Source organism: Aspergillus alliaceus (genome assembly GCF_009176365.1).
Source record: "Aspergillus alliaceus strain CBS 536.65 unplaced genomic scaffold BDW43scaffold_39, whole genome shotgun sequence".
NCBI classification, from domain to species: Eukaryota; Fungi; Ascomycota; class Eurotiomycetes; order Eurotiales; family Aspergillaceae; genus Aspergillus; species Aspergillus alliaceus.
This window is the reverse complement of record NW_022474722.1, coordinates 181,986-203,255: the sequence shown is the minus strand read 5'-3', so window position 1 is coordinate 203,255 and position 21,270 is coordinate 181,986. Positions and strand designations below refer to the sequence as shown.

Below are 21,270 nucleotides of genomic sequence, written 5' to 3'. Positions count from 1 at the left end.
ACTTCCACAGACCAACCCCCAAAACATCCTCCCAACTTCTTGCCGTGGCGGCGACTTACATACATCCACCATTGACCAACAATTTCTTAACACGACCATATAATTCAAAAAGATTCTAAGACGTTAGATATTTACAGTACCTTTGACTTTAGTATTTTGCAATTTTATAGTGTATATGTACATCATTGGGGCTTGTGTATCCCATTGGTAAGAAATATATATTTGGAGATAGTGACTACAATCGCCCCAGCGAGCTTGTAACCCTCTGAATCACTACCAGTTTGGAACATCCGGACTTGAAAGTGCCTTAGTAGCTGTTTATTTTAGTTAGTTAAACCAGGATACAATGGAAAAAGCTGATATTATATATCATGGAGAGAGTTACCCATACGATTGTTTTGACCTTTCCTAAAGAGGAGATGTAAATGGTGCCAGGAACTCGAGGTCGGGAACTTTGATTTGGCATTCCTAACATTGTAGAGAATACGCAAGGACTGTAAGAAGGATACTAGACCGTGTGACTCTACAGCAACATGTGCTCCGACCGACGCGTCACCAACTCCTGAACGGTGGCCGCCAACTCGTCCAAGGCAGCGTTCACAAACGCAGCATCTCTCTCACTTCCCACCACCCCAACATGCATCTGTCCCCCGCGGACAAACGAAACAACCTTCAAAGGATAAGCCGCGTCCCCATCGGGATTCAAAATATCAACCTTGCAATTTCCCCCGGCGAAAGGCATGGTATCGAAGTCATCCCAGTCCTGATGATGGACAAGGGAGCCAAAGGATTGCGCGGCCGCTGACCACTGCGTGCATTGCTTAGAGATCATCTCGAATCCAAGGAAGTCGTGAGCTGCAGACTCGGCACTTTGCCGTTGTACGAATCGCAGGAGATCCACCGCGGTCCACTGAGACTGGAACGGCACTCTGATCGGGGTTAGTTGGTAGCATGGACCCATGACAGTCTCTACGTTGGCGAGGTCGATGTTTCGGCCTGAGGTGACACTGCCAAAAGTTACGTCGTGTGTCTGGAGACGGCGGGCTAGGACCAGTGCCCATGCTGCGGTGAGCAGGTTTGCGGTTGTGATTTCTTCGAGGTCAAGGGGTTGGGAGATGTCGACTGATTTGGTTCGGAATATCGCTTTGTCTGTGGGCTGGACTGATGTCCCCTCCAGCACGGACAGTGATGAACCGTCTAGGAGATTGCGCCAGTAGTTGGCTGCCTTGCTTTGGACGCGCTCATCGGAGATCCGTGCAACGTATGCTGAGAATGGTTCGAAATCGACGATCTTGCCGCCGGTGTACAAAGTCTCCAAGTCTTGAAGCAGTCTTGGGAGGGATATTCCGTCATACTGAGAGTGGGAAAGGCCTATTATAAGACAGTCTTGGCTATCGTTGCCTTGCACGTGGAGCAGCTTGAGGAATGACGATCCGAGCTGGAAGTTCGATTCGGCGTCTGCAGCGCAGAGGACCTTGACATATTGTTCGAGGTCCCCATCAGCCTGGTGCATAGCCACAGGGACATCCAGTTCATTCAGAACGATTTGCAAGAAGGTCGATTCATGTTCGATGAAGACGGTGCGTAGAATATCATGGGCCTTGACAAGGTGGCTGCAAGCGCGGAACAATTGTTCGCGATCAACCTTCTTATCGAGATAAAGCATGGTGTACTGGATGGAAGTTCTCGGTGGCTGGACGGTCGCTCTGATGTCAAGTGCTTGAGTGTCTGTCACCGGAAATACATCTTGAATAGACCAACTTGGGTCAGTAAGTTTCGGCCGGACCACCTCGGACAGAAATTGCTCTAGGTTCACATGGCCTAGCAACGAGAAAGGTTTATAGGACTGAGCTTTCGCTTGCGACACTTGGCCCACTTTCAGTACCTTGGCTGCGTCTCTAAGAAGCATGTTCTGGAAAATATCGGCGACTGTTAAACTGTGGCCCTGTGCGCGAAGACTGGAGACCAACTTCATGGCTAGAACGGAGTCACCGCCGAGGCGGAAGAAGTTGTCATCGACGTCAATCTTTTCCGGGCTCATCCGCAGTATTTTTGCCCAGGCAGCCTGCAGAATGGATTCTGTATTGGACAAATGTGTTTGCCCTAAGTTCTTCGCCCATGCTTCCTGGAACCCTTCACCAAGCTGGGTGAGTATGCTTCGAGGAATCTTTGAGGCGAGCTGATTGAGAAGGCCATGGTCGACTTGGTCCATCTCAGTGGGGATTCTGTCGATCACGACATACGCAGAGGGAACCATATAGGATGGAAGGGAATCTTGCATGAATTTTCTGAGTCGCTTGACTGCGACAGCAAGGCTGACAGGAATTTCTGCACAGATCAATGTCTCGGGGGTGAGGTTATGGTTCTTAGACAGAAGCTCAACGCTCTCTTCCTCCAAAGGCTGTTGCTCTATGAAGACGGCCAACTCTTGCTCTGAGGAGGGCTTAGTGGCGTCTGACGATGGTTGGAACACAGCTGCAGCGGCACGAATATGAGATGGGAGATGTCTTGCGAAGTGGGCTTCAATATCGGAGATATCTACCGCATGTCCATGGACCGCTACAACGTTCTCCTTTCGGCCCACAAATATCAAGCTTCTATCCTCCCGTAGCTGAACCATGTCCCCAGTGGGCTGGACCCTTCCAGCACGGCCTTTACAGCTTGAGCTTCCAGCCACAAGCCAGGACGGAGATTCAACGGCCTCTCCGGATAGGAATGCCCCCTCAAGCCAGAGCTCGCCGACACAACCAATCGGCGATAGCAAAGATGGGTTCCGCGGATCACATACCCACGATACCACCGTAGGAGGATAGATAGATCCTTGTTTAATACTAGAATCAGCTCGAAGTGTCTTGGACGACTCGTCCAAGGACAATGGGGGAGTCTGGTTCCATTGCCAGATCTGGTCCAATTCTGCCTCGGGCAAGCAGGATATCTCATCGATCCTTCTGGATAGATCTTTTGTCAACTGTGAACAGGCCATTTGGAGCTGCTTAAGGATTCGCTCCATTTTTGCGACCTCGATCAAGCTACTGTCAAAGTTTGCGCAGATTCTGAACCCACCCTTCTTAATACCACAGCCCACCATAAGCGGATAGGGGTTGAAATGGAGCGCCTCGCGCACGACATCTCCGTGACTAAAGCCAAGCTCACTGGCCACGTACTCTGGCTCTGGTTGAATAACCAAGCCTGTGCTAGCTTCGCAAGCGTGTTGAGCATCTTGGCTGACCTTTCTAATGTTTTGCATCCCCATATGCTGATACGGCGTACGGGCCAAAATGCTTTGCTGTACGGTCTTCAAATAAGCTTCAACGGTGCTTGCTCGTGGAACACGTATGCGGATCGGGACTGTAGCAATCAAAGGCCCGACAATGCTTTCGACTCCCGGTAACGAGATGTCTCGCCCTGTCAAAGTCTCCCCAAACACGACGTCGTCGCTGCCGGTGTACTGTGACGCTACAAGTGCCCAGGCGCCACGGATCAATGTCGCCATTGTAAATGGCGATCCAGAGCTTGTATCAAGCTGTATCTCATGTTCGACCATGGCATCCGGCATGGGCAAGTAGTCTCTCGTGGGCAGCCGTGGGAACTGAGGTCCGACGGCTCCCTTCAATTCCCGGCGCCAAAACTCCCGCATAGCGACTTGATCTGTTTCGTGTACAAATTTGACGAAGTCTCTAATTTGTGTGTGTACATTAATTTGCTGAGCTTGCAAGGCATCACTGACTTTCTTAAGTATAACTGGCTCTGACCATCCATCATAGAGTACGTGGTGGACTGTCCAGACCATGTGCCGCGTGTCATTGTGGGGATTGCTAATTATAGCGTATCGAGCCAGGCTTTCTCCAAGATTCATCCTCTCGTTCCGATCAGCCTCGAGGTACTGTTCAAGATCTGTCGAATCTCTCCAGGAGATGCTTTTCTTTAGTACAACTTGTTGCAGCCCGGGCTCTTGGAGCTGGGCTACGTGAGTGCGAAGGATGGGGATTGCTGCGACAACCTCCTCCCACGCCTTCTTCCAGGAATCGGTGCTGATATGTGATGGAATGCACGCCACTCTCTGAGCGATGTAAGGTTTGACTGATTTGAGTGAGAAGGTGAACAGTGACTCTTGCGTAGGGGTGCATGGGTAGATATCTTCGATGGATGCGGAATCTGTCCCACAAGCCTGGGATGCTTCCAGACATGCACTCTCTACTGCTTGGGAGATCATAGAAAATTCCGGTGTTTCGACTTTGGTTTTCGAGTCTGCAATGGTGACGACGCTGGCCATCGCTGCAAGTGTGGGGTGGCCGAAAGTGCCGGTGACACTAAGGTCAAGACCATCCGCTCTACAGACCGACACGAGTTTCATTGCTGCTAAAGATTCACCACCTAGTGCGAAAAAATTGTCTTCAGGGCGGATGCCTTCGGGGTCCAGCTTCAGTACTTGGCCCCAGGCATGGCGCAAACGTTGCTCAAGTTCGGTCAGCTCGCGAATAGCTCCAGTGTTTGTGCCTTGATCCAGCTGCTGCAAGTCTACCGTGGCACCGAACTCCCTGAGTCGCTTGCGGTCAGTCTTGCCTGAGATAAGGACTGGCATAAAATTGACCGGAATATATGCGTTTGGCACCATATAACGCGGCAAAACCTTTGCGATTTCCGCATCAGCTGTTGACAATGCGTTGCGCAGCTCGTCCGACCACTCTGCGGACTTGAGCTCAGTATCCCCATTTTTCTTTGTAGACTGGGCTGTAATGAATGCTACTAAAGTAGGTTGGCCCCCGGATGCCTGAGGCTTAATCACCTCGACAATCACAGTAGTTTCCGCAGGTAATCTTGCATTAAGATGACTTTCAACCTCACCAAGCTCAACACGCTGTCCGCGCAATTTAACTTGCGTGTCTTTCCGCCCGGCAAAGACAATGCCCCCAGAACCGTCCGGATCGTATTTCCCAAGATCTCCAGTCTTATACAGACGTCCCTGTCGGCCAGCATAGCCATTATGGCCCGCCACAAGCCAATCTGGATCATGAATGAAAGCGGCGGCGGTTTTGTCGGGATCATTCAAGTAGCCTTGTCCTACAATTGGGCCTTCGACAAGTAGCTCGCCTACAGCACCGACCGGCATAAGCACATTGTGGTCGTTAGGGTCGACAATCCAGATAGCCGCGCCGTTGCCTGTCCCGATGGAGATATAGTCTCTTCCTGTAGCAGTATCGCCGTTCACCGTACATCCGATGGTGCATTCACAGGGACCGTAACCGATCACAATCCTAGTGTCTTTACCCCAGCGCGTCACATCCGTCGCCGCAGCTGCTTCTCCTCCAAGACCAAGCATACTGAGCGATGTTATAACATCCGGCTCCAAAATCCTAGCGACTGACGGGGTTATACCTGCGTAATTGATCTGCATTTTCCGAATGACCTCATTGATATCGTTCAGTCGATCCTCATCGGAAGGGATACAAAGGCAACCGCCGTTTGCCAAAGTCAAAAGCATGCTGTCGATACTGACGTCAAAAGCGTAGGACGCAAAATCAAGAACCCTGGAGTCCTCCGTATAGCCAACCGCTTTCGCCCGAGGGAACGCACTACTTGTATAGGTTTCGTGAGAGATCTTCACTCCTTTCGGGGTACCCGTGCTGCCTGAAGTGAAGATGATGTACATCAAAGCAGACGATGGCACAACTGGTAACTGTGGAGAAACCTCCGAATCTGACAAGTGCGTGAATGTGTCTTCTTCGACGACGATATGCTTTCCATCCGGTAAGATCGATGTAGCTAGGTCATATTGTGCCCGAGATGATACCATCGTTTTCGCGCCGACTTGTTTGCCCATGTTTTGTAGGCGGGCAAGTGGTAGCGTCGGGTCCATCATCACCAAAGTTCCTCCTGCTTTCATCACCGCGAGTACGGCGACGATGGTCCATCTTGATTTCTCGAAGCACACTGGTATGAAATCATGTACCTCAACACCCATTTTCCTTAGTAAGCGCGCCATGAAGGTGGAATACCGGTCGATTTGGCCGTAGGTTAGGCTACCATCCCATGATGCGACTGCGACCTTGTCTGGAAATCTCTGGGCCTGTTCGGAAACCACGTCGTGCATGCAAAAGTTGTAGGAGGGGGGCAGTTCGTGATTCCATTTCCATATCGCGCTCAAATCACTTGAGGTCGGCCGAAGACAGGTTTCAATAGATGCATCGGGATCTGCAATACACATTTTAACGGTGTCGACCAGCGACTTGATGTGTTGCGTTACTGTGAATGGGAGCATATTTCCGGACTGCCATACTGGACAGATTCCCAGCTGGCCATTCTCCAAGCGTGCCTCCAAGTGAATCGCACCCTTGTCACTCCGGTTAGCCATTTACTACCACAATGGACCATTGTAACTTACTCCATCCGTACATTGCTCAGACACTCGGGAAAGGGATCCGCTGCTCAAAAGGAGTAAGGCCGAACTGAACTGGGTTGCACTCTCACTTGATTTGACTGTTGTGATATGCCGCGAAATTGCCTCCGCGGCCTCGCTGACACTGGTTTGTAATTGTGGTATAACTTCACTCATCGACAGACTGTGCGCTGTCTCCCGCTCAACCCAATTTTCTTGGCTTTTATGAGCCCATTCATAGCGAACCTGGTCTCCTTCTCTGGTCCGCAACAGCACGATGAGCCATGAAAGAAGTAAGATCTCATCTTTCATACCTGTGATGGTATTTTCATAGTCCGCAAGGCCGGTGACTTCAAAAGTCTTAAAGCTGGCGCCATCAGCCTGACCGACAGACGTTCCGTTGACGGATTTATGCCCAGGCTGATCCTGATAAGGTATATTATCGACCTGTATAGAGCTCATTCTCCCGGCAGTCCAGCGTTTTTGGACTCGTGATATTGGCGGGGTATGAGAAGCGAGGAGGGGTTGCACCTCGGCCAGCCGTTCAATTCACTAGAGCTTTCGACTAGTCCAACCGGACTCAAGTGGTAAGGTGTATATTATATAACGAGAATACCCAAGGTTCTGATCGCATTGTCCTCCGGCGGGCAAGCCCGGAAAGCCACAAGTTAATTCCGTACCTGCAGGTGCTCTGCAATGTCCGACCGAGATCGTCATTGCGGGAGACTGGTGGGCTCAGTAGTCGCCCACATATCTTCACAGGTAGGGCGCAGAGCATGTGTAGGTATAGGTCCGGTGAACGGATGGGTGGAGCAGGACAGCTTCAATGCCGTTATGGTATGAAGTCCAGTACGGAGGCCTGTAAATACAGTATGGGAAATGGTACTCTGGTACTGTATGTACGGAGTATGGATCTAGTTTGTACGGAGTACAGGACCTCATTACGCTTTTGTTCCTTTTTTTTTCCCCTCTCCTGACCCGTGACGGGGCCAAACATGGATTCCGATATGATCCCGCAAACTAGGGCGGGCGCATCACCTGATCACGGTACCATTCTGCTCCGTCAGAACTTTATGATACTAGAAAATGAATAGTACTAGCGCTGTCTTCATCTACCGTTCTGTATTCGAAAATGCTAGATACAACTTCTATTAAAAACTGTAAATTTGCATGGTTTACTAGGTTCTGTGAGTGGGTTTCAAGGTTTTAGCTCTGGTACAGTACGTAGTAATGAATGAATACTCACTGACCCACTCGAAACACCCTAGTAATTATTTCTATACCGTACGGATCGGTGGACTGTACCACAGACGGTTTCCAGTATGTCAAAATAAGGCTGTAGAACTGATCAGCAGTAGGATCAACATGGAAGCTCTTGTGTTAAATATAGCGGAGGTCCCTGGGTCGTCCGCATCACTCTGTGTAAACAAAAGATCAAGTGTGTTCTCCGTACACGACAAGCTGTTCCCGGAAAAGGAAAACAAACCAGTCCACCACCATGTATTCCGTGTAAGTAATCTATTAATTAACTATTTGGTGGCGTTTTTAGCTGTAATTTGTTTAGAATCAGATAATAATATCTGTCACCAGAAATCCCTCGACCAGATTACAAGTTGGAAGCCCTCCACTGTGGTTTCCGTTTCTCCACAAATGCTCGCACACCCTCGTGAAAATTTTCCCCAGCCATGAGTTTAGGGTACCAGTGGTCGACCAAGGCCGTACTGCCTTCTTCAACACTGGCAATCTCCCACCCATTGTGCAGGCCCTCCATGGTTACGCGGATGCTGTCCGGGCTATTCCTCGCGATGGCGGTTGCCATCTCCACCACTGTGGCCAGTAACTGACTGTGCTCCACCACGCGATTCACCAGCCCCCAACGCTCCAGTTGCGCTGCAGGAAAACTTAGTCCACTCAGCGCAATTTCCGCGGCTCGCTGCTTGCCCAGGATCCGAATCAGCCGAGGTAGAGAGCCTGCAACGGCGGCAATTCCTCGTTGTACTTCGGGTAGCCCGAAGGTTGCCTGCTCACTGGCGACAACCAGATCGCAATTGACCACCATCTCGAATCCGCCGCCGAGACAGTATCCGTTCACGGCGGCAATAATGGGTTTCACTCCTCTTCGGCGGGGGAGTCCGGCCAGCCCGGGTGCCGTCATTTCATTTGTTTCGCCGCGCGCGTTAAGTTCATTCCATTCTATATACTATTATATTAGATGATCCTAGAACAAAGAGGCTGGTGAGGAAAATGGAAACGAATTGGTACTACCTTTGAGGTCCGCCCCGGCGCAAAAGGACTCTCCTGTGCCAGTTATGATTGCCACCCGTAGAGTAGGCTCCTTATCGAACCATTCCCATAGTCGTTGTATCTCAGCGCTCGTAGCGAGCGGTATGCTATTGCGCTGCTTAGGTCGGTTGAGCGTGAGAAGGAGTATGTGAGGGGTCGGGAACGAGACCAGACACCCTTGGACGGAGGGATGCTGCACGCTCATCGACATTGCGTATTAATATAAGAGGGTATTTTTAGGCGAGGTTGAGAAATTGAGTGTCCATGACGAGTGGCTCGATCACGTTTTAAGTAAACATAGTAAAGGCGTAATGCACTTACTTCACAAGCCATAGTTCGGGACTACTTGGTGCTCGGCATTCCATTGTGTAAACTTTCTCCACTCGTTAGCCTCGGAGGTTTTGCTCACCCATGTCTTATATATACCAGGCCCAGATCCTGGCGCTTTCCAGGGCCGTTTTGCTTATCACAAATTGTTCAATTGTCTGGCGATGACGCAGAGCAGCTTTCACATTCCCACAATTATGAACACAGCCCTCGCCGAGTCGACGCCCATTGGCAAACCGACATATCCTCAGGTGAAGCTTCCTCATCCATATCTTACCAGCTATAAAATCCACACAGTCTCCGAATCCACACCCCGCGTGCTCCAACTTCAATTACACGACGCTCAAGTGGGAAAACCACTCCCAGAGCCCCTCCACTCAGATACCCTCACCTACGCAGACATCGCCTTCGATGAATCCGCCAAAGAAATCCCCGACAATGACAACAGTCCCTGGGCTCGCACCCGACGCGCACCCGGAACATCCTTCCACTGGACCAGCGTAGAGCCCCCAACACTGGGCCAAATATGGAACGTCATCCACGCGCTCTTCATCACCCATCCACACCGGGAGATCCTCCGCCTCGATCTCGTTGGCTCCGGCCACGAGGTTATCCGCGATGAACTCATCCGCACCGGCCTGACCGTTGCCTTCCCCTCCCGCCGCATCCCCTTCGGCAACGAAAACAAAGCCTCTCCCAGCAACACCATCGTCCTCCTCCGCTCCGCCTTCTGGCAAGGCGCCGGCTCCCCCCTCGGACCCCGCCCAATCTGGGCCGTCGACCAAGATATCCATGGCCTCCTTCGCAAACCCGCCAGCCAATATCCAGCCCTGGCCCAGAACTACGAGTTCTCCATGAAATTCCCCGACGAGCGCATCTACACCCGCCACCCCATCCGCCCCACGAAACCTACCCCAGGCTCCCTCGTCTATAGCCGCTATATCCCGCACCTGAACCAGCACTTCTCTCTCATGGCCGTCGACTGGCAAGACGAAGAACACCTCCGTCTCTTCAATAAATGGCAGAACGATCCCCGCGTTGCGAAAGGATGGAACGAAACCGGAACCCTAGACGAGCATCGCGAATACCTCCGCCGTCTCCACGAAGACAAACACGTTCTCTGCCTCTTCGGCCGCTTCGATGACTTCAAATTCTCCTACTTTGAAGTCTACTGGGCTAAAGTACATCCCTCCACCACAACCCCCTAATCCACCGAGCATAAAAAACTAACACAAAGAACAGGAAGACCACTACGGCGCCCACTACGACGCAGACGACTACGACCGCGGCCGCCACTCCCTCGTCGGCGAGCACAGCGTGCGCGGCGCCTACCGCGTCAACGCCTGGTGGGGCAGCCTCATCCACTACATCTTCCTCGACGAGCCACGCACAATGGCTGTCGTCGGTGAGCCCAAGGCTACAAACACCACCGTCCTATCGTATGAGAATGCGCAGGGTCTCACGGTCCAGGGGTATGTGGATTTGGGCCATAAGAGATCCGTCCATGTGCATTGTAGTCGGCAAAAGTGGTTTCAGCTTTGTCCACTTTTCTGGGATGGGAGGGAACGGCCGCTGGAGAGTTCGGATCGGATGGCATGGGATGCTAAGCTTTAGATTTTCTCCGTTGTTTTCTTTCGTTCTTTTGTATGGGTGTATAGTGGGTAGCATGGACCTTTTAGTTTATTTTTGTTTAAAGATTATGGGATTTTCTGTCACTGTTGAATTGAGACATAATGCGTAGTCATTCCGGTAACTCTACAGCGAATTGAGCATTGTCGATAATGATGATGCCCTCGGAGGGATCTGGCCGGTGCAGGGTAACCAAAACTTACGAGGCAGCAGAATTCTTCTTCATATGAAATTAAACGCCTAGAACCTTATCTTCGTGAAGGAAAATTTACTTCCTTTCGTAGATATCTCCATAACCATATGCATACCCCAATACTCCGTACCAACAAACTGGATATGTATGTGGGCCCGTCATACCCAAGGATCATCGTGAACATACACCAAAAAAGAAAGAAGACTCTGCCTTACGGGTAAATCTCCGACCGGAAGCGAATTGACTTCCGGTCGATTGGGCCGAGGAAACTGTGCGGAGCAGTGTTTGTACACGGAATGGAAAAAGGAAGTGATAGTCACGCCAAGACTAAACCGGCCTATCAATCTAATCATCTAATCAGATAATCCCCATCTGATAAGCTAATCCTCTTGGAGAATCATTGTACGAGTGAAACAATTGTCTTACGACTAGGTTTCCATTTCATCCACATTTATGACCGGTTTTAGTTTCTTTTTGAAGGAGGGATTGTAATGTGGGCCGGTCGGACTGACTTGGATTTCTATTCTCCATTTCTGATGTTTAGTGGGGAGGTATTTTGGTGTGGTGTGGTGGGCTGAGACAAAATTATCTGATCCGAGAGTTAGTTGACCGAGTTTTTTTCCTCTTGGGTCAGATATTATCGTGAGCTTCGGTTTTAGTCGTCAGACAAACCGGATCAGATGAAAATTTTATAACGGGTATTAGGTAAAACTTCCTTAGGGATTTAACTCGACCTTGGTTGGGGATATTGCAAGCCCTAGAAACGGAAGCGAGTATTAATATCAGATTGATAAGCGATTACGCGACGGATTCAATACTTACCTTTACCGTATGATACGATGAGTCGCAAAGTACACAATACTCTAAGATACATCAATACACGCCATCTTTTGTATACTCACGTGTGCTGTCATTTCTCAACACGATTTAAAAGGCTGCAAATTTTGATTCGCCAATCCATGAACTTGTAAGCTTTCTCTGCCTCCTTGGCTCGCTTGTCCTGTGCGATGATTCGGTGTGTTTTGGCGTTGCGAAATCCTCTTCGCCCCCTCTCGTCTACATTCCTACTTCACTTAGCGATGTATCTGCAGGCTCTTATGTCCCACTGAAATGAAATACATCATGCACGGTCTCTTTGGAGCCATGTGAACTTGTGAAGATTACAGGCGGCGATACTCCACGAAGTGAGGGAATTGCGGGTGGAGTTAGAGATTTTCAAAGTAGTCCGTTACATCATAGCGGAGCACAACAGTCATTCCAGCGGCAATTTTACCACGATAAGGGAAAGATGCCTATAGTGTAACAATTTCAGGCTTTGGGGAGGGGTAATCCAGGTGAAGAGTCTCTTGACCGAATTGGTTTGCTCTGCATTGACGTGTCGGGACTTGCCGCTGATAAGATTATTGTGAAAATGGAGGCGTTAAGCATTCCTATTCCGGTGTACTGAGCATTCCAGGTTACATACACGCCAATACTCGTATCCATTATAGCGCCTTTACGTGCAATGTCCTCCAGTCTCCGAGCCAGAACTGGAAGGTGCATGAAGAAGCAACTTGTACGGATAGTATGTGCGCAGTAAAAAAATAAAAAACTTCGATTAAACGAGGTACCGGTGTGCTTTGCTTCGCAACCAGTCTTTGAGCTCCGAGATCCTTCCACACAATGATGCTGGTGAACCTTGGGTCTGTAACTGTAACTTTGAGAGTAATCTAATCAGATCCTCAGATCCCGGCTCCCGCCACCATATCTAATCTGATCTAGTCTCTTAGCGCACCAGTACACCGTTGCCATTGGTTCTTCCCTCCACTTGTCACACTTGTCTGTGTCATAAATTATTATTGGCGTTATCTAGTCTTCCGTGAAATTAGGACTCCACTTGCGACGTTACTAGGGTATATCATTGTTGGACTAGAAGTTACCACACATAAATTACACGCCCACCCTGCCAAGATCTAATGTTACATACTGAGAACTTGCATCTCGTTTTTCAACTTGGAGATGATGGGTCTTCAATTCCGTTTAATAACAATTTCACCGGTGGATCAAACCACCAGTCTGAAGATATCCACACTTGACAAAAGAAGCACATGAAGCCGATCCTGGAAAAATACCGCAATTCTCATAACCATCGCAACAAACTCGACTTAATCCTTGTCCAAAGCCACACGCGGACTACTCACTAGTGACTTCTCGACTTCAATCAATCAATCATCATCATCACAACAATAACACCTACCTATTGAAAGGCTCACATCAACAACAATCATAATGTACTCCAAATTCTGGCCCAAAGGCGGCCTGCCCGGCATCCTCCACCACTACGTACGTACAATCCCTCCTCCCTCTTCATAACCCCTCACACACCACAAAACAATCAACTAACAAAAGAAACAGACCGAAACCCTCGTCACATTCGAATACACAACCCCCTCAATCCGCAAACCCCACAGCCTCCTCTTCGTCGGCGGCCTCGGCGATGGCCTAGCCACAACTTCCTACATGGCCGACCTCGCCAAAGCCCTCCAACCAACAGACTGGTCCCTCTTCACCCTAAACCTCACCTCCTCCTACCAATCCTGGGGTCTGGGCCACCTCGACCGCGACACCACCGAAATCGCCCAATGCCTAAACTACATCAAAGACTACAAGACCGAGACCTACGGTCCGGGGAAGATAGTCCTAATGGGCCATTCAACCGGCTCCCAGTGCGTTTTGCACTATCTCTCCCGTCCCAACCCGCACCCAACTGTCCCAGCGTTCGATTCAACCCTTGAGCATGTTACGCGCATGAGACTCGACGGCGCGATCATGCAGGCTCCCGTTTCTGATCGTGAGGCGATTAAGTGGGTCTTGAAATGGGGGATTGGGGGCAAGACGCCGGAGCAGGTTAAGGAGATTTATGATAAGGTAGTTTCGATGGCGCGTGAGGGTGTGGCGAAGGATGAGGAGCAGGGATTTGATACGCTGCTTCCGATTGCATTGACCGGGCAAATGGGGTATCCGGCTAATACGCCGATTAGTTGTCGGCGGTTGTTGAGCTTGGTTAGTCCTGATAGTCCGGCTGCGCCGGGGGAGGATGATATGTTTAGTTCGGATTTGAGTGAGGAGCAGCTTGGGAGGACGTTTGGGTTGATTGGCCAGGGCGGGTTGCTGGGGTATAAGTTGATGGTTTTACATTCTGGCGCCGATCAGTCGGTTCCGGATTGGGTGGATAAGGAGGCGTTGTTGGCGCGGTGGAGGGATGTGGTGAATAAGGGGGGCAAGGAGATTTGGGATAGTGAGCATAGTGGGGTCATTCCCAATGCTTCGCATGCGTTGAGTAATGATGATCAGGCGGAGCCCAGGAGGTGGTTGGTGGAGAGGGTTATGGGGTATTTGAGGGGAGCGGAGAAGGCGTGAGGGCTTTTATAGGATTAGATACTAGGTATATGTACATATTTATTGAATGCGCCCACGAAAATTACCTAGTATTGCAGGCACCCGACATATGCCTGGCGAAATGACCATCTGCGGAAGTATGTGGTTTGTTGAATACTATGATAATCGGGCCGCATATAAAAGGCCTCATAATCCTCACCTAGATAGGCCTTCTTGATAGTCTGATAGGATCATAAATCTGATCGTTTTGAAAATTGTTTCATACGAATAGCTTACCAGATATCCTGCAATATTTTAAAAAGCCACTTCCGTGAAATGCGAGGTATAATGAACAAGGAAAAAGTGCTGGTTGTAGGGATAGAGGTATATCTAAGCACGTGGCAACATCGCCAGCATATATACTCAGCATTGTACTTCTATTCTCTTTTATGTTTGGCTGTGTTCTTACTTGGCATGCTGACTCTGTATTTATAAACTGTACTAGTAGTAGCCATTCAGTAAAAGTGCAGCTGGCGTATTATTTGTAGGTTATTGGTTTAGCGGGGGATAGATATTGTTCCTCGCATATATAATCCCGTCAGGGTACCAATTTGCAAGATTTACGACGCTAAGATCAAGGCAAAGTCCGAACTACCTATATTCCAAAGAATAATAAGCGCAAATAAGCATCACAACCAGACTATAAAACGTATTGAGAATAGTGGTTTACCCAAAAGTGATAATTCCATCATATGATCCCATAGATGCGATATGGTGTCCTTGCAGGCGCGTTTCTTCGAACAAGCTAACATAGCATGACGCGGTGTTTGAAGGTAATTGCGAACCCTGCTCGCTTTTCTATTATCCGCATCGGCTGCAAGCCCTATCAGTAACCATGGGGCGGTCGTCGGAGACATCACCTGAGATGCGAACTGGCTCACCGGTATGATCTGATGAATTTTAATTAGGCTGTGGGTGTATTTTGCTTTGGGGAAAATCAAGCAGAAAAAATCCCCTCCCACCTTCAGAATCTCTCTGGTACTTCTCCCCTTCTCAACCAGATGCTGCAGTATGCCCTCATTCTTGGGGTCTCCTCGCTTCTGGTGCTGCTCCCGATGGCGGATGATCCGCCACAGCATCATATACAGCCGTACCATGGTGATCACTACAGGGATATGCAATAGGTTCAGCAGCCACGAAACCCACCATATCGGCGGTAGACGCGTGTATGTCTGCGAGTACGAATTCCAGATTCTCGGTGCGTAGCAGCGCCTTGCGAAGTGAGGTCCGAAGATAAGAAACATGCGCCCCGGCGGATGATGGCCGGCTCGCTCGACCGCACTGGCAAAAGTGACGAACAGATTGACCCCGTATTTCGTAGCCAGTGTCAGCGGGGATACTTGAATTATTCTGCATCAAAACCACATGAGATTATAAGAGGGAGAGAGAGGAGCGATAAACCGAGCCCTTGGTCCAGGTCGAGATCCCGGCGCTCGAAAAAGGTCTTGCGGTCCTTGGGACCGAACAGGCGCACGACACGATGTCGGCCGAGATAGTGGCCGTAGTTCCTGGTGGAAGAGGCAGCCGTGTCGAGCACGGCTGCCATCATCCGTGAGCAACGTGGAGTCTTTCATGGGGCACTGGCGATGCCTCTATATAAATGTGCCAGAGATGTGAAGGTCCAGACAAAGAAAGAGCAGCCCCTCAACTACTCCGCGATACTGGCAAGATAAGTTGCATCTTGATATCGAAGAGATTACGTCTAAACTGCATGGATTATTGAAAGTATGTTGTATCTGTCATTAGCGGTGCGTGGGATTTTGCACGTCGGTAGGGGAATAGATCGGCATGGCATGTAGACCACACGATAGAATGGAATCGACCTGTCTCCTTCCGGAATGTGATATTCTTGACCACGACCTGGCAGCAAGTCGGAAACGGAGACGTCGCACGGGATCACCCAGACAGGTCAGTGCATGTCATTTTCCTCCTCTATGGGTACATGATAATATATTAAGTGATGGGGTAGTGATGCGGTTTGGCTGTGAATAACAATAAGGAGTGCAAGGCTCGGCCTCAAAATGTGACCACAAAATTCTTCCTAGATCTTCCAACTGTACATCGCACGCGTTGACTATCCTCGGATGATTAAGTAGGCTGACAAGGCAAATATAGGGTATTCCCGGTTCGGACGCTCCCAAGACGGCCTCCGAGGCCATCTACAAGGGTACCCGATTTCAACCAACACTCACGTCCGCGACCTGAGCTATATCTATTTTGTGACCCGGATGATGGTCGTTTCCTGGTATATCACCGGGCCGAGATCGATGAAGCCTACGTCGTTGAATAGATCCGCTTTAGGTTCAACTGCCAAATTCCCGAGGACGGCAGCTGGCCGACGTATTTGCAAGAGCAAGCTTCGCTGATGGTCACTACATTAGTCTAAATTGCCCTGAGGTTCATGGGAGTCCCTACCGACGAAGAGCATCTTCGCAAAGCCCGGTCATACTATCTCCGCTCAGGGGGAGCGGTCTATCTGCCATGCTGGGCCAAGTTCTGGCTTGCGCTGCTGGGTCTATACGACTGGGAAGGTATTGACCCTTACCCGGTGGAGATGTGGTAAGTTTTTGATCTCGTATTTGTTGGCTGGTTCCGAGGTTTCGATTAAACTGATTCGTTGTCAGGCTCCTCCCGGAGTGGTTTCCGGTCAGCCCATGGCAATGGTTCATTAAGCCCATGCCAAGTTTATCTGCCGATATACTACCTCTCATCCCGAAGGTCCACATTGCTGTCCAAAGATCTCTTGGATGAGATTCGGGCGGTGCTGTTTCCAGAAAGCTTCTCCTTCGTCAATTTTGTAGCATTCGAAGGGGTCATTCTCCCATCTAAGCAGCATCAGGCCAAAAGCTGGATGCTGCGGACCCTTAATTGGGCCCTTTAAAATGGGTGGACCCCATTGATCTGCCCCAGCAAGCTAGCGGAAAAGGGACAGAAGAGAGCTTGGGAATCCTCCAACATTCATAAAGGGTCAGCATCTCGACCGGTATCGTCAGCCTCGACGCTTGGCTGAATATGATTGCCTTCTATGTAGCGAGAGGCCCAGCTCCCTGGTCTAAAGCGCATGCAACAAATGAGTCTAAAGTGCCTATGGATAGGTTCTTCGGGAATGCAGACCATGAGTATTCAAGGGGGACATATGTGGTACACGTCCTTTGCACTGCAGGTGCTCGTGTATACAGGCCTTGTGAATCATCCCGATTTCCAAAGGAATGCCCTACATGCCTATGAGTTCCTGATCCGGCAGCAACTCGTGGAAGAGTGAAAAGATTACCCCCTTGCTATCCCCCCAGTCTACTCAAGGCCTGGTCCTTTACCGCCCGTTACCATGGCACCCTTATTCCGATTGCACGGCTGAAGCACTCAAAACCATCATGCTCATCGAAAGCCAGACGAGTCACTAATGAATGAGCGAGGAGAACCTCCTTTTGGTCGTGGACAATCTACTCTTGATCTAAAATACAAGTGGGAGCTATAGCAGCTTCGAGCCTATCGGCGCCGGTGAGTGGTTGGAGCACCTCAACGGGACTGAATGTTTGGCCAGGTGATGACAGAACGTGACTACGTGGAATATACCTCCTCATGTATCACGTCTCCGGCGCTTTTTAGGGCTCGAAACAGCGAGTATCGGTCCAGGGAGGCCGATGCCGTCATTAAGCGGAGGGTGAAATTCATAGAAAAGTCAGCGGGAAGATGGTAGCTGGCTCGCCTCTTAGGGGATAACGTTCACGTATGGCGCTTTCTTTTCCTTGGAAGTTTTCCACAGTGGCGGACGTACCTACGGGAACTCTTCCGCGGCCAGAGCAGGTTGTCGCTTTCTCCTTGACATGCAGGAGCCAGACTGAGGGTAGGGAGAGACATTAGATGTAAGTACATTCAATCATCTCTACCGCAGATTTGACAGAGAGACTTAGAAGCTAGGAAGTTTGTTTAAGCTAACCAAAACAGTCTTCACAAACAGGAGCGTTCCAAACATATTTTACAGTGTCGGAGGAAGTCGATGAATGCGGCACCCTACCAGCAGCTGTACAAGAACGAGAGCGAGCCCATCGACGAGCGCAGCGGAACTTCCTCGAATGGTGCAACATTTGCTGCGAGTGGTTTTCTACGGAGGACGATTGGCAAAAGCACTGTCGCTTTCACCTAGATCATCTACAGCCGCGATGCGGTCTTTTGACGTCCCGCCATACATTGGTATACCCAGGGCTCTATCCCTATTGCTTGGGTGACTCAGAAAAACAGCCGCCGGAGCGATTCAAGCAGTGGCGGGTCAAATCTACGCTAATCAATCATATCAACGAGATGCATCTTAGTGGGAAGGAAGAAGACGAGCCTCTTCAATGCCCTCGTCCTTGCTGTGAAAAGAGATCATATTGTGGGACGCTGGACTTGCGACGCCATTTCTTCAATGCGCACTCTATTGAAGAACCTCGGAGGAACTGTGTCTCTCAGAAGAGGAAATGGATCGCAGATATTGATGTCGGAGGAAAGCCTCCAAAGAGAGTCTGTTGAGTTGGGCGAAAAGAAATGCCGAAAGCTCGACGGCGGACTGAAATATTGAAGTGCGACTCCAAAGGGTGTCGCAAAGATCAGACGCCTAGATGCGAACTCGCGTTAGGACAATCCATCGAGTCGCTAGGTCAAATGCCTTCCATTAGACCTGATAAAGGGTTGGATTATTTTTTACATTATCTTTGAGTGACATTAGGAAGGGTTCTCTCGGCAGTCTACATGGGCGTGACTATGCAATGGTATACATGTGCCCCTAGTTCTCTCAACTTAAGTATGTGCGAAGTAGATCCGATGTTTGGATCGCACACCCACAGTGATCACACTTGGATGGACATTTCAGGATCAATATAAGTCCGTAAGCTCTTTATTAAATCATGTGACCCTTCTTAAACGCCATCCAAGATTTGAAACCGAACAAAGTAGGAAATGGGTTTCGTCGCAGGGTCCCAGTACAGTTATATGAGAGCGAAGGGGTGAATCTGATTTCGGTCCATCCTGTATCTCAAACGCCACAATGAGAAGCGTGTTACCGACCTCGGTTTACTCTTGTGGGTTGGGTCCAACCTTTGCTAGACATATGTTACTTCTCCAGCTGTTTCGTCTAAGTCCATCCATCTCCAAAGTTGTAGTCAGTCTGTGTCATGGTATACAGCGACTAACTCGGTTTAGGGTTATGCTTATTGGATATCGAGGCAATATATGAAAAGCGTTATCGAAGGAGGTCGGAATTGCTAGAACGACTTACGAGGTGCAACCGGCCCACGCCGTTCGTACTCGACAATGTCAACTGTGGGATAACCGGTAGGATGCAGTGGGATAACCGGTGGGAGCTAAAGATAAATTGTCATCTCCATCGGTGCTAACGTATTTCCCGGGCGAGTGGGCCACCCGGGCGAGCGGGCCACCTCATTAAAAATTTACGCGTTTTATTGCCTCACTCAATTCAACCATTAACCATGCCTCCAAAAGGGCGTCAAATTTCAAGAGACTTAGCTGAGCAGGAGGGAAGACTACTGCTTGCTATTTCTGCTTTAAAAAAGCAGGAGATTTGCAATATTCGCGAAGTGGCACGCGTCTATAATGTGTCTCGTACAACTCTCCAACGACAACTTAATGGGATCACTTCACGCACAGAAACACGCGCCAACAGCCATAAATTAACCCAGAATAAAGAGGACTCGCTTGTACAATGGATTTTATCTCTAGATCGACGTGGAGCACCTCCCCGACCATCCCATATACAAGAAATGGCCAATATTCTCCTTGCTGCGCGCGGTACAGCATCTATTCAGACTATTGGAAAGAACTGGGTCTCTAGCTTTATTAAACGATATAATGAAATAAAAACCCGCTATTCTCGACGCTATGATTATCGACATGCGAAATGCGAAGATCCTAGAGTTATTAAGGAGTGGTTTGATCGCGTACAGATCACTATAATGCAACATAGGATTGCACAGGAAGATATCTACAATTTTAATAAAACTGGCTTTGCTATGGATCTAGTAGCTACTGCTCAAGTAGTTACTAGAGCTGATTACTATGGAAAACCGCTTCTTGTACAGCCAGATAATCGGGAATGGGTTACTTCTATTGAATGTATTAATTCAACTGGATGGGCGCTTCCTCCATGCATTATCTTCAAAGGAAAGGTCCATATAGAGGGGGATGGACTTCTGATGAGATAGGTCTTCGCTGGCTTAAAAATCTCTTTATTCCTGCAACTACTGGTTGTACAACTGGGAAATACTGTCTTCTAGTTCTTGATGGCCATGGCAGCCATCTTACACCTCAGTTTGACCAAATCTGCAGTAAGAATAATATTATTCCTATCTGCATGCCTGCACACTCTTCTAATAAGCTCCAGCCTTTAGATGTAGGCTGTTTTCGGTCTCTAAAAGGCGCGTACGGGAGCTTAGTGGAGCAGAAAGCACACTTAGGAATCAATCATATTGATAAGATTGATTTTCTAAAGATCTTGCCAGAAGCTCGCAAAAGCGCTTTTACAGTTAAAAATATTCAAAATAGCTTCACAGGCACTGGCCTAGTCCCATTTAATCCGGATAGGGTACTTGGTAAGTTAGATATCCGACTAAAGACCCCTACACCACCTGGCAGTCGGTCAACCAATTCAGCGCCTAAAACGCCCTATACTACTAGGCAGCTAGAGAAGCAGGCGTCGGCAGCAAGGAAACTGCTTAAAGAACATGTCTACAGTTCTTTACCTTTGCTAGAAACGCGATTAGACAAGATTATTAAAGGTCATGAATTGACACTTAATGAGCTTGTTCTTGCGCGGGACGAAATACGCAAACATCGTGCTGAAAATGAATGGAAAGGTCAAAAGCGAAAGTACTCTACTAGACAGCTAGCTATTGAAGAGGGCTCAGCTATCCAGGAAGGCTTGGAGCGATTTCAGCGTGAAGATGAGGTCAATGAAGCTCAAGATGCACTTTCTATAGATCCTGCACTTTCTGCAGTTGGGCCGCGCGTACGAGCCCCCCCGCGGTGTTCTAATTGCCATATTCAGGGACAT

General features: G+C 49.3%; 7 protein-coding genes across 7 annotated transcripts; 3 read left to right on the top strand and 4 right to left on the bottom strand.

Moving 5' to 3' along the window:
• Nucleotides 1-415: 415 nt before the first annotated feature.
• Nucleotides 416-7,288, bottom strand: sidD (nonribosomal peptide synthase SidD). The gene is made up of 2 exons (XM_032038412.1): nucleotides 6,383-7,288; nucleotides 416-6,331 (listed from the first exon to the last, which is right to left on the bottom strand). Exons 1-2 carry the CDS (start codon nucleotides 6,836-6,838, stop codon nucleotides 524-526), a joined length of 6,264 nt encoding a protein of 2,087 aa, XP_031897666.1. The 5' UTR covers nucleotides 6,839-7,288; the 3' UTR covers nucleotides 416-523.
• Nucleotides 7,289-7,698: 410 nt separating this feature from the next.
• sidH (enoyl-CoA hydratase/isomerase family protein) lies at nucleotides 7,699-9,022 on the bottom strand. The gene is made up of 2 exons (XM_032042819.1): nucleotides 8,642-9,022; nucleotides 7,699-8,569 (listed from the first exon to the last, which is right to left on the bottom strand). The coding sequence occupies exons 1-2, from the start codon at nucleotides 8,868-8,870 to the stop codon at nucleotides 7,983-7,985; spliced, it is 816 nt and encodes a 271-aa protein (XP_031897665.1). The 5' UTR covers nucleotides 8,871-9,022; the 3' UTR covers nucleotides 7,699-7,982.
• Nucleotides 9,023-9,145: 123 nt separating this feature from the next.
• On the top strand, nucleotides 9,146-10,841 carry BDW43DRAFT_284080 (GNAT family N-acetyltransferase). Its single transcript, XM_032042818.1, has 2 exons — nucleotides 9,146-10,167; nucleotides 10,229-10,841. Exons 1-2 carry the CDS (start codon nucleotides 9,151-9,153, stop codon nucleotides 10,598-10,600), a joined length of 1,389 nt encoding a protein of 462 aa, XP_031897664.1. The 5' UTR covers nucleotides 9,146-9,150; the 3' UTR covers nucleotides 10,601-10,841.
• A 1,933-nt stretch (nucleotides 10,842-12,774) lies between these two features.
• Nucleotides 12,775-14,519, top strand: sidJ (putative siderophore biosynthesis lipase/esterase). Its single transcript, XM_032042817.1, has 2 exons — nucleotides 12,775-13,130; nucleotides 13,203-14,519. The coding sequence occupies exons 1-2, from the start codon at nucleotides 13,077-13,079 to the stop codon at nucleotides 14,205-14,207; spliced, it is 1,059 nt and encodes a 352-aa protein (XP_031897663.1). The 5' UTR covers nucleotides 12,775-13,076; the 3' UTR covers nucleotides 14,208-14,519.
• Nucleotides 14,520-14,521: 2 nt separating this feature from the next.
• On the bottom strand, nucleotides 14,522-15,618 carry BDW43DRAFT_284078 (uncharacterized protein). The gene is made up of 2 exons (XM_032042816.1): nucleotides 15,188-15,618; nucleotides 14,522-15,110 (listed from the first exon to the last, which is right to left on the bottom strand). The coding sequence occupies exons 1-2, from the start codon at nucleotides 15,467-15,469 to the stop codon at nucleotides 15,027-15,029; spliced, it is 366 nt and encodes a 121-aa protein (XP_031897662.1). The 5' UTR covers nucleotides 15,470-15,618; the 3' UTR covers nucleotides 14,522-15,026.
• Nucleotides 15,619-15,631: 13 nt separating this feature from the next.
• BDW43DRAFT_284076 (uncharacterized protein) lies at nucleotides 15,632-16,858 on the bottom strand. Its single transcript, XM_032042815.1, has one exon. It carries the CDS (start codon nucleotides 16,382-16,384, stop codon nucleotides 16,145-16,147), a length of 240 nt encoding a protein of 79 aa, XP_031897661.1. The 5' UTR covers nucleotides 16,385-16,858; the 3' UTR covers nucleotides 15,632-16,144.
• Nucleotides 16,627-18,734, top strand: BDW43DRAFT_313631 (uncharacterized protein; the record flags this gene model as incomplete). Its single annotated transcript, XM_032047650.1, has 3 exons — nucleotides 16,627-16,784; nucleotides 16,850-16,871; nucleotides 18,171-18,734. 3 exons carry the CDS (start codon nucleotides 16,627-16,629, stop codon nucleotides 18,732-18,734), a joined length of 744 nt encoding a protein of 247 aa, XP_031897660.1.
• Between the last annotated feature and the right edge of the window lie 2,536 nt (nucleotides 18,735-21,270).

Coding starts and splice junctions, on each gene's coding strand:
- sidJ (XM_032042817.1), top strand. CDS start 13,077: ATGTACTCCAAATTCTGGCCCAAAGGCGGCCTGCCCGGCATCCTCCAC. Junction 13,131..13,202: donor CCGGCATCCTCCACCACTAC/GTACGTACAATC, acceptor CAAAAGAAACAG/ACCGAAACCCTCGTCACATT.
- BDW43DRAFT_284078 (XM_032042816.1), bottom strand. CDS start 15,469: ATGTTTCTTATCTTCGGACCTCACTTCGCAAGGCGCTGCTACGCACCG. Junction 15,111..15,187: donor GTACCAGAGAGATTCTGAAG/GTGGGAGGGGAT, acceptor TCATCAGATCAT/ACCGGTGAGCCAGTTCGCAT.
- sidH (XM_032042819.1), bottom strand. CDS start 8,870: ATGTCGATGAGCGTGCAGCATCCCTCCGTCCAAGGGTGTCTGGTCTCG. Junction 8,570..8,641: donor CGCCGGGGCGGACCTCAAAG/GTAGTACCAATT, acceptor AATAGTATATAG/AATGGAATGAACTTAACGCG.
- BDW43DRAFT_284080 (XM_032042818.1), top strand. CDS start 9,151: ATGACGCAGAGCAGCTTTCACATTCCCACAATTATGAACACAGCCCTC. Junction 10,168..10,228: donor TTGAAGTCTACTGGGCTAAA/GTACATCCCTCC, acceptor CACAAAGAACAG/GAAGACCACTACGGCGCCCA.
- sidD (XM_032038412.1), bottom strand. CDS start 6,838: ATGAGCTCTATACAGGTCGATAATATACCTTATCAGGATCAGCCTGGG. Junction 6,332..6,382: donor CTGAGCAATGTACGGATGGA/GTAAGTTACAAT, acceptor CGGAGTGACAAG/GGTGCGATTCACTTGGAGGC.
- BDW43DRAFT_284076 (XM_032042815.1), bottom strand. CDS start 16,384: ATGGCCTCGGAGGCCGTCTTGGGAGCGTCCGAACCGGGAATACCCTAT.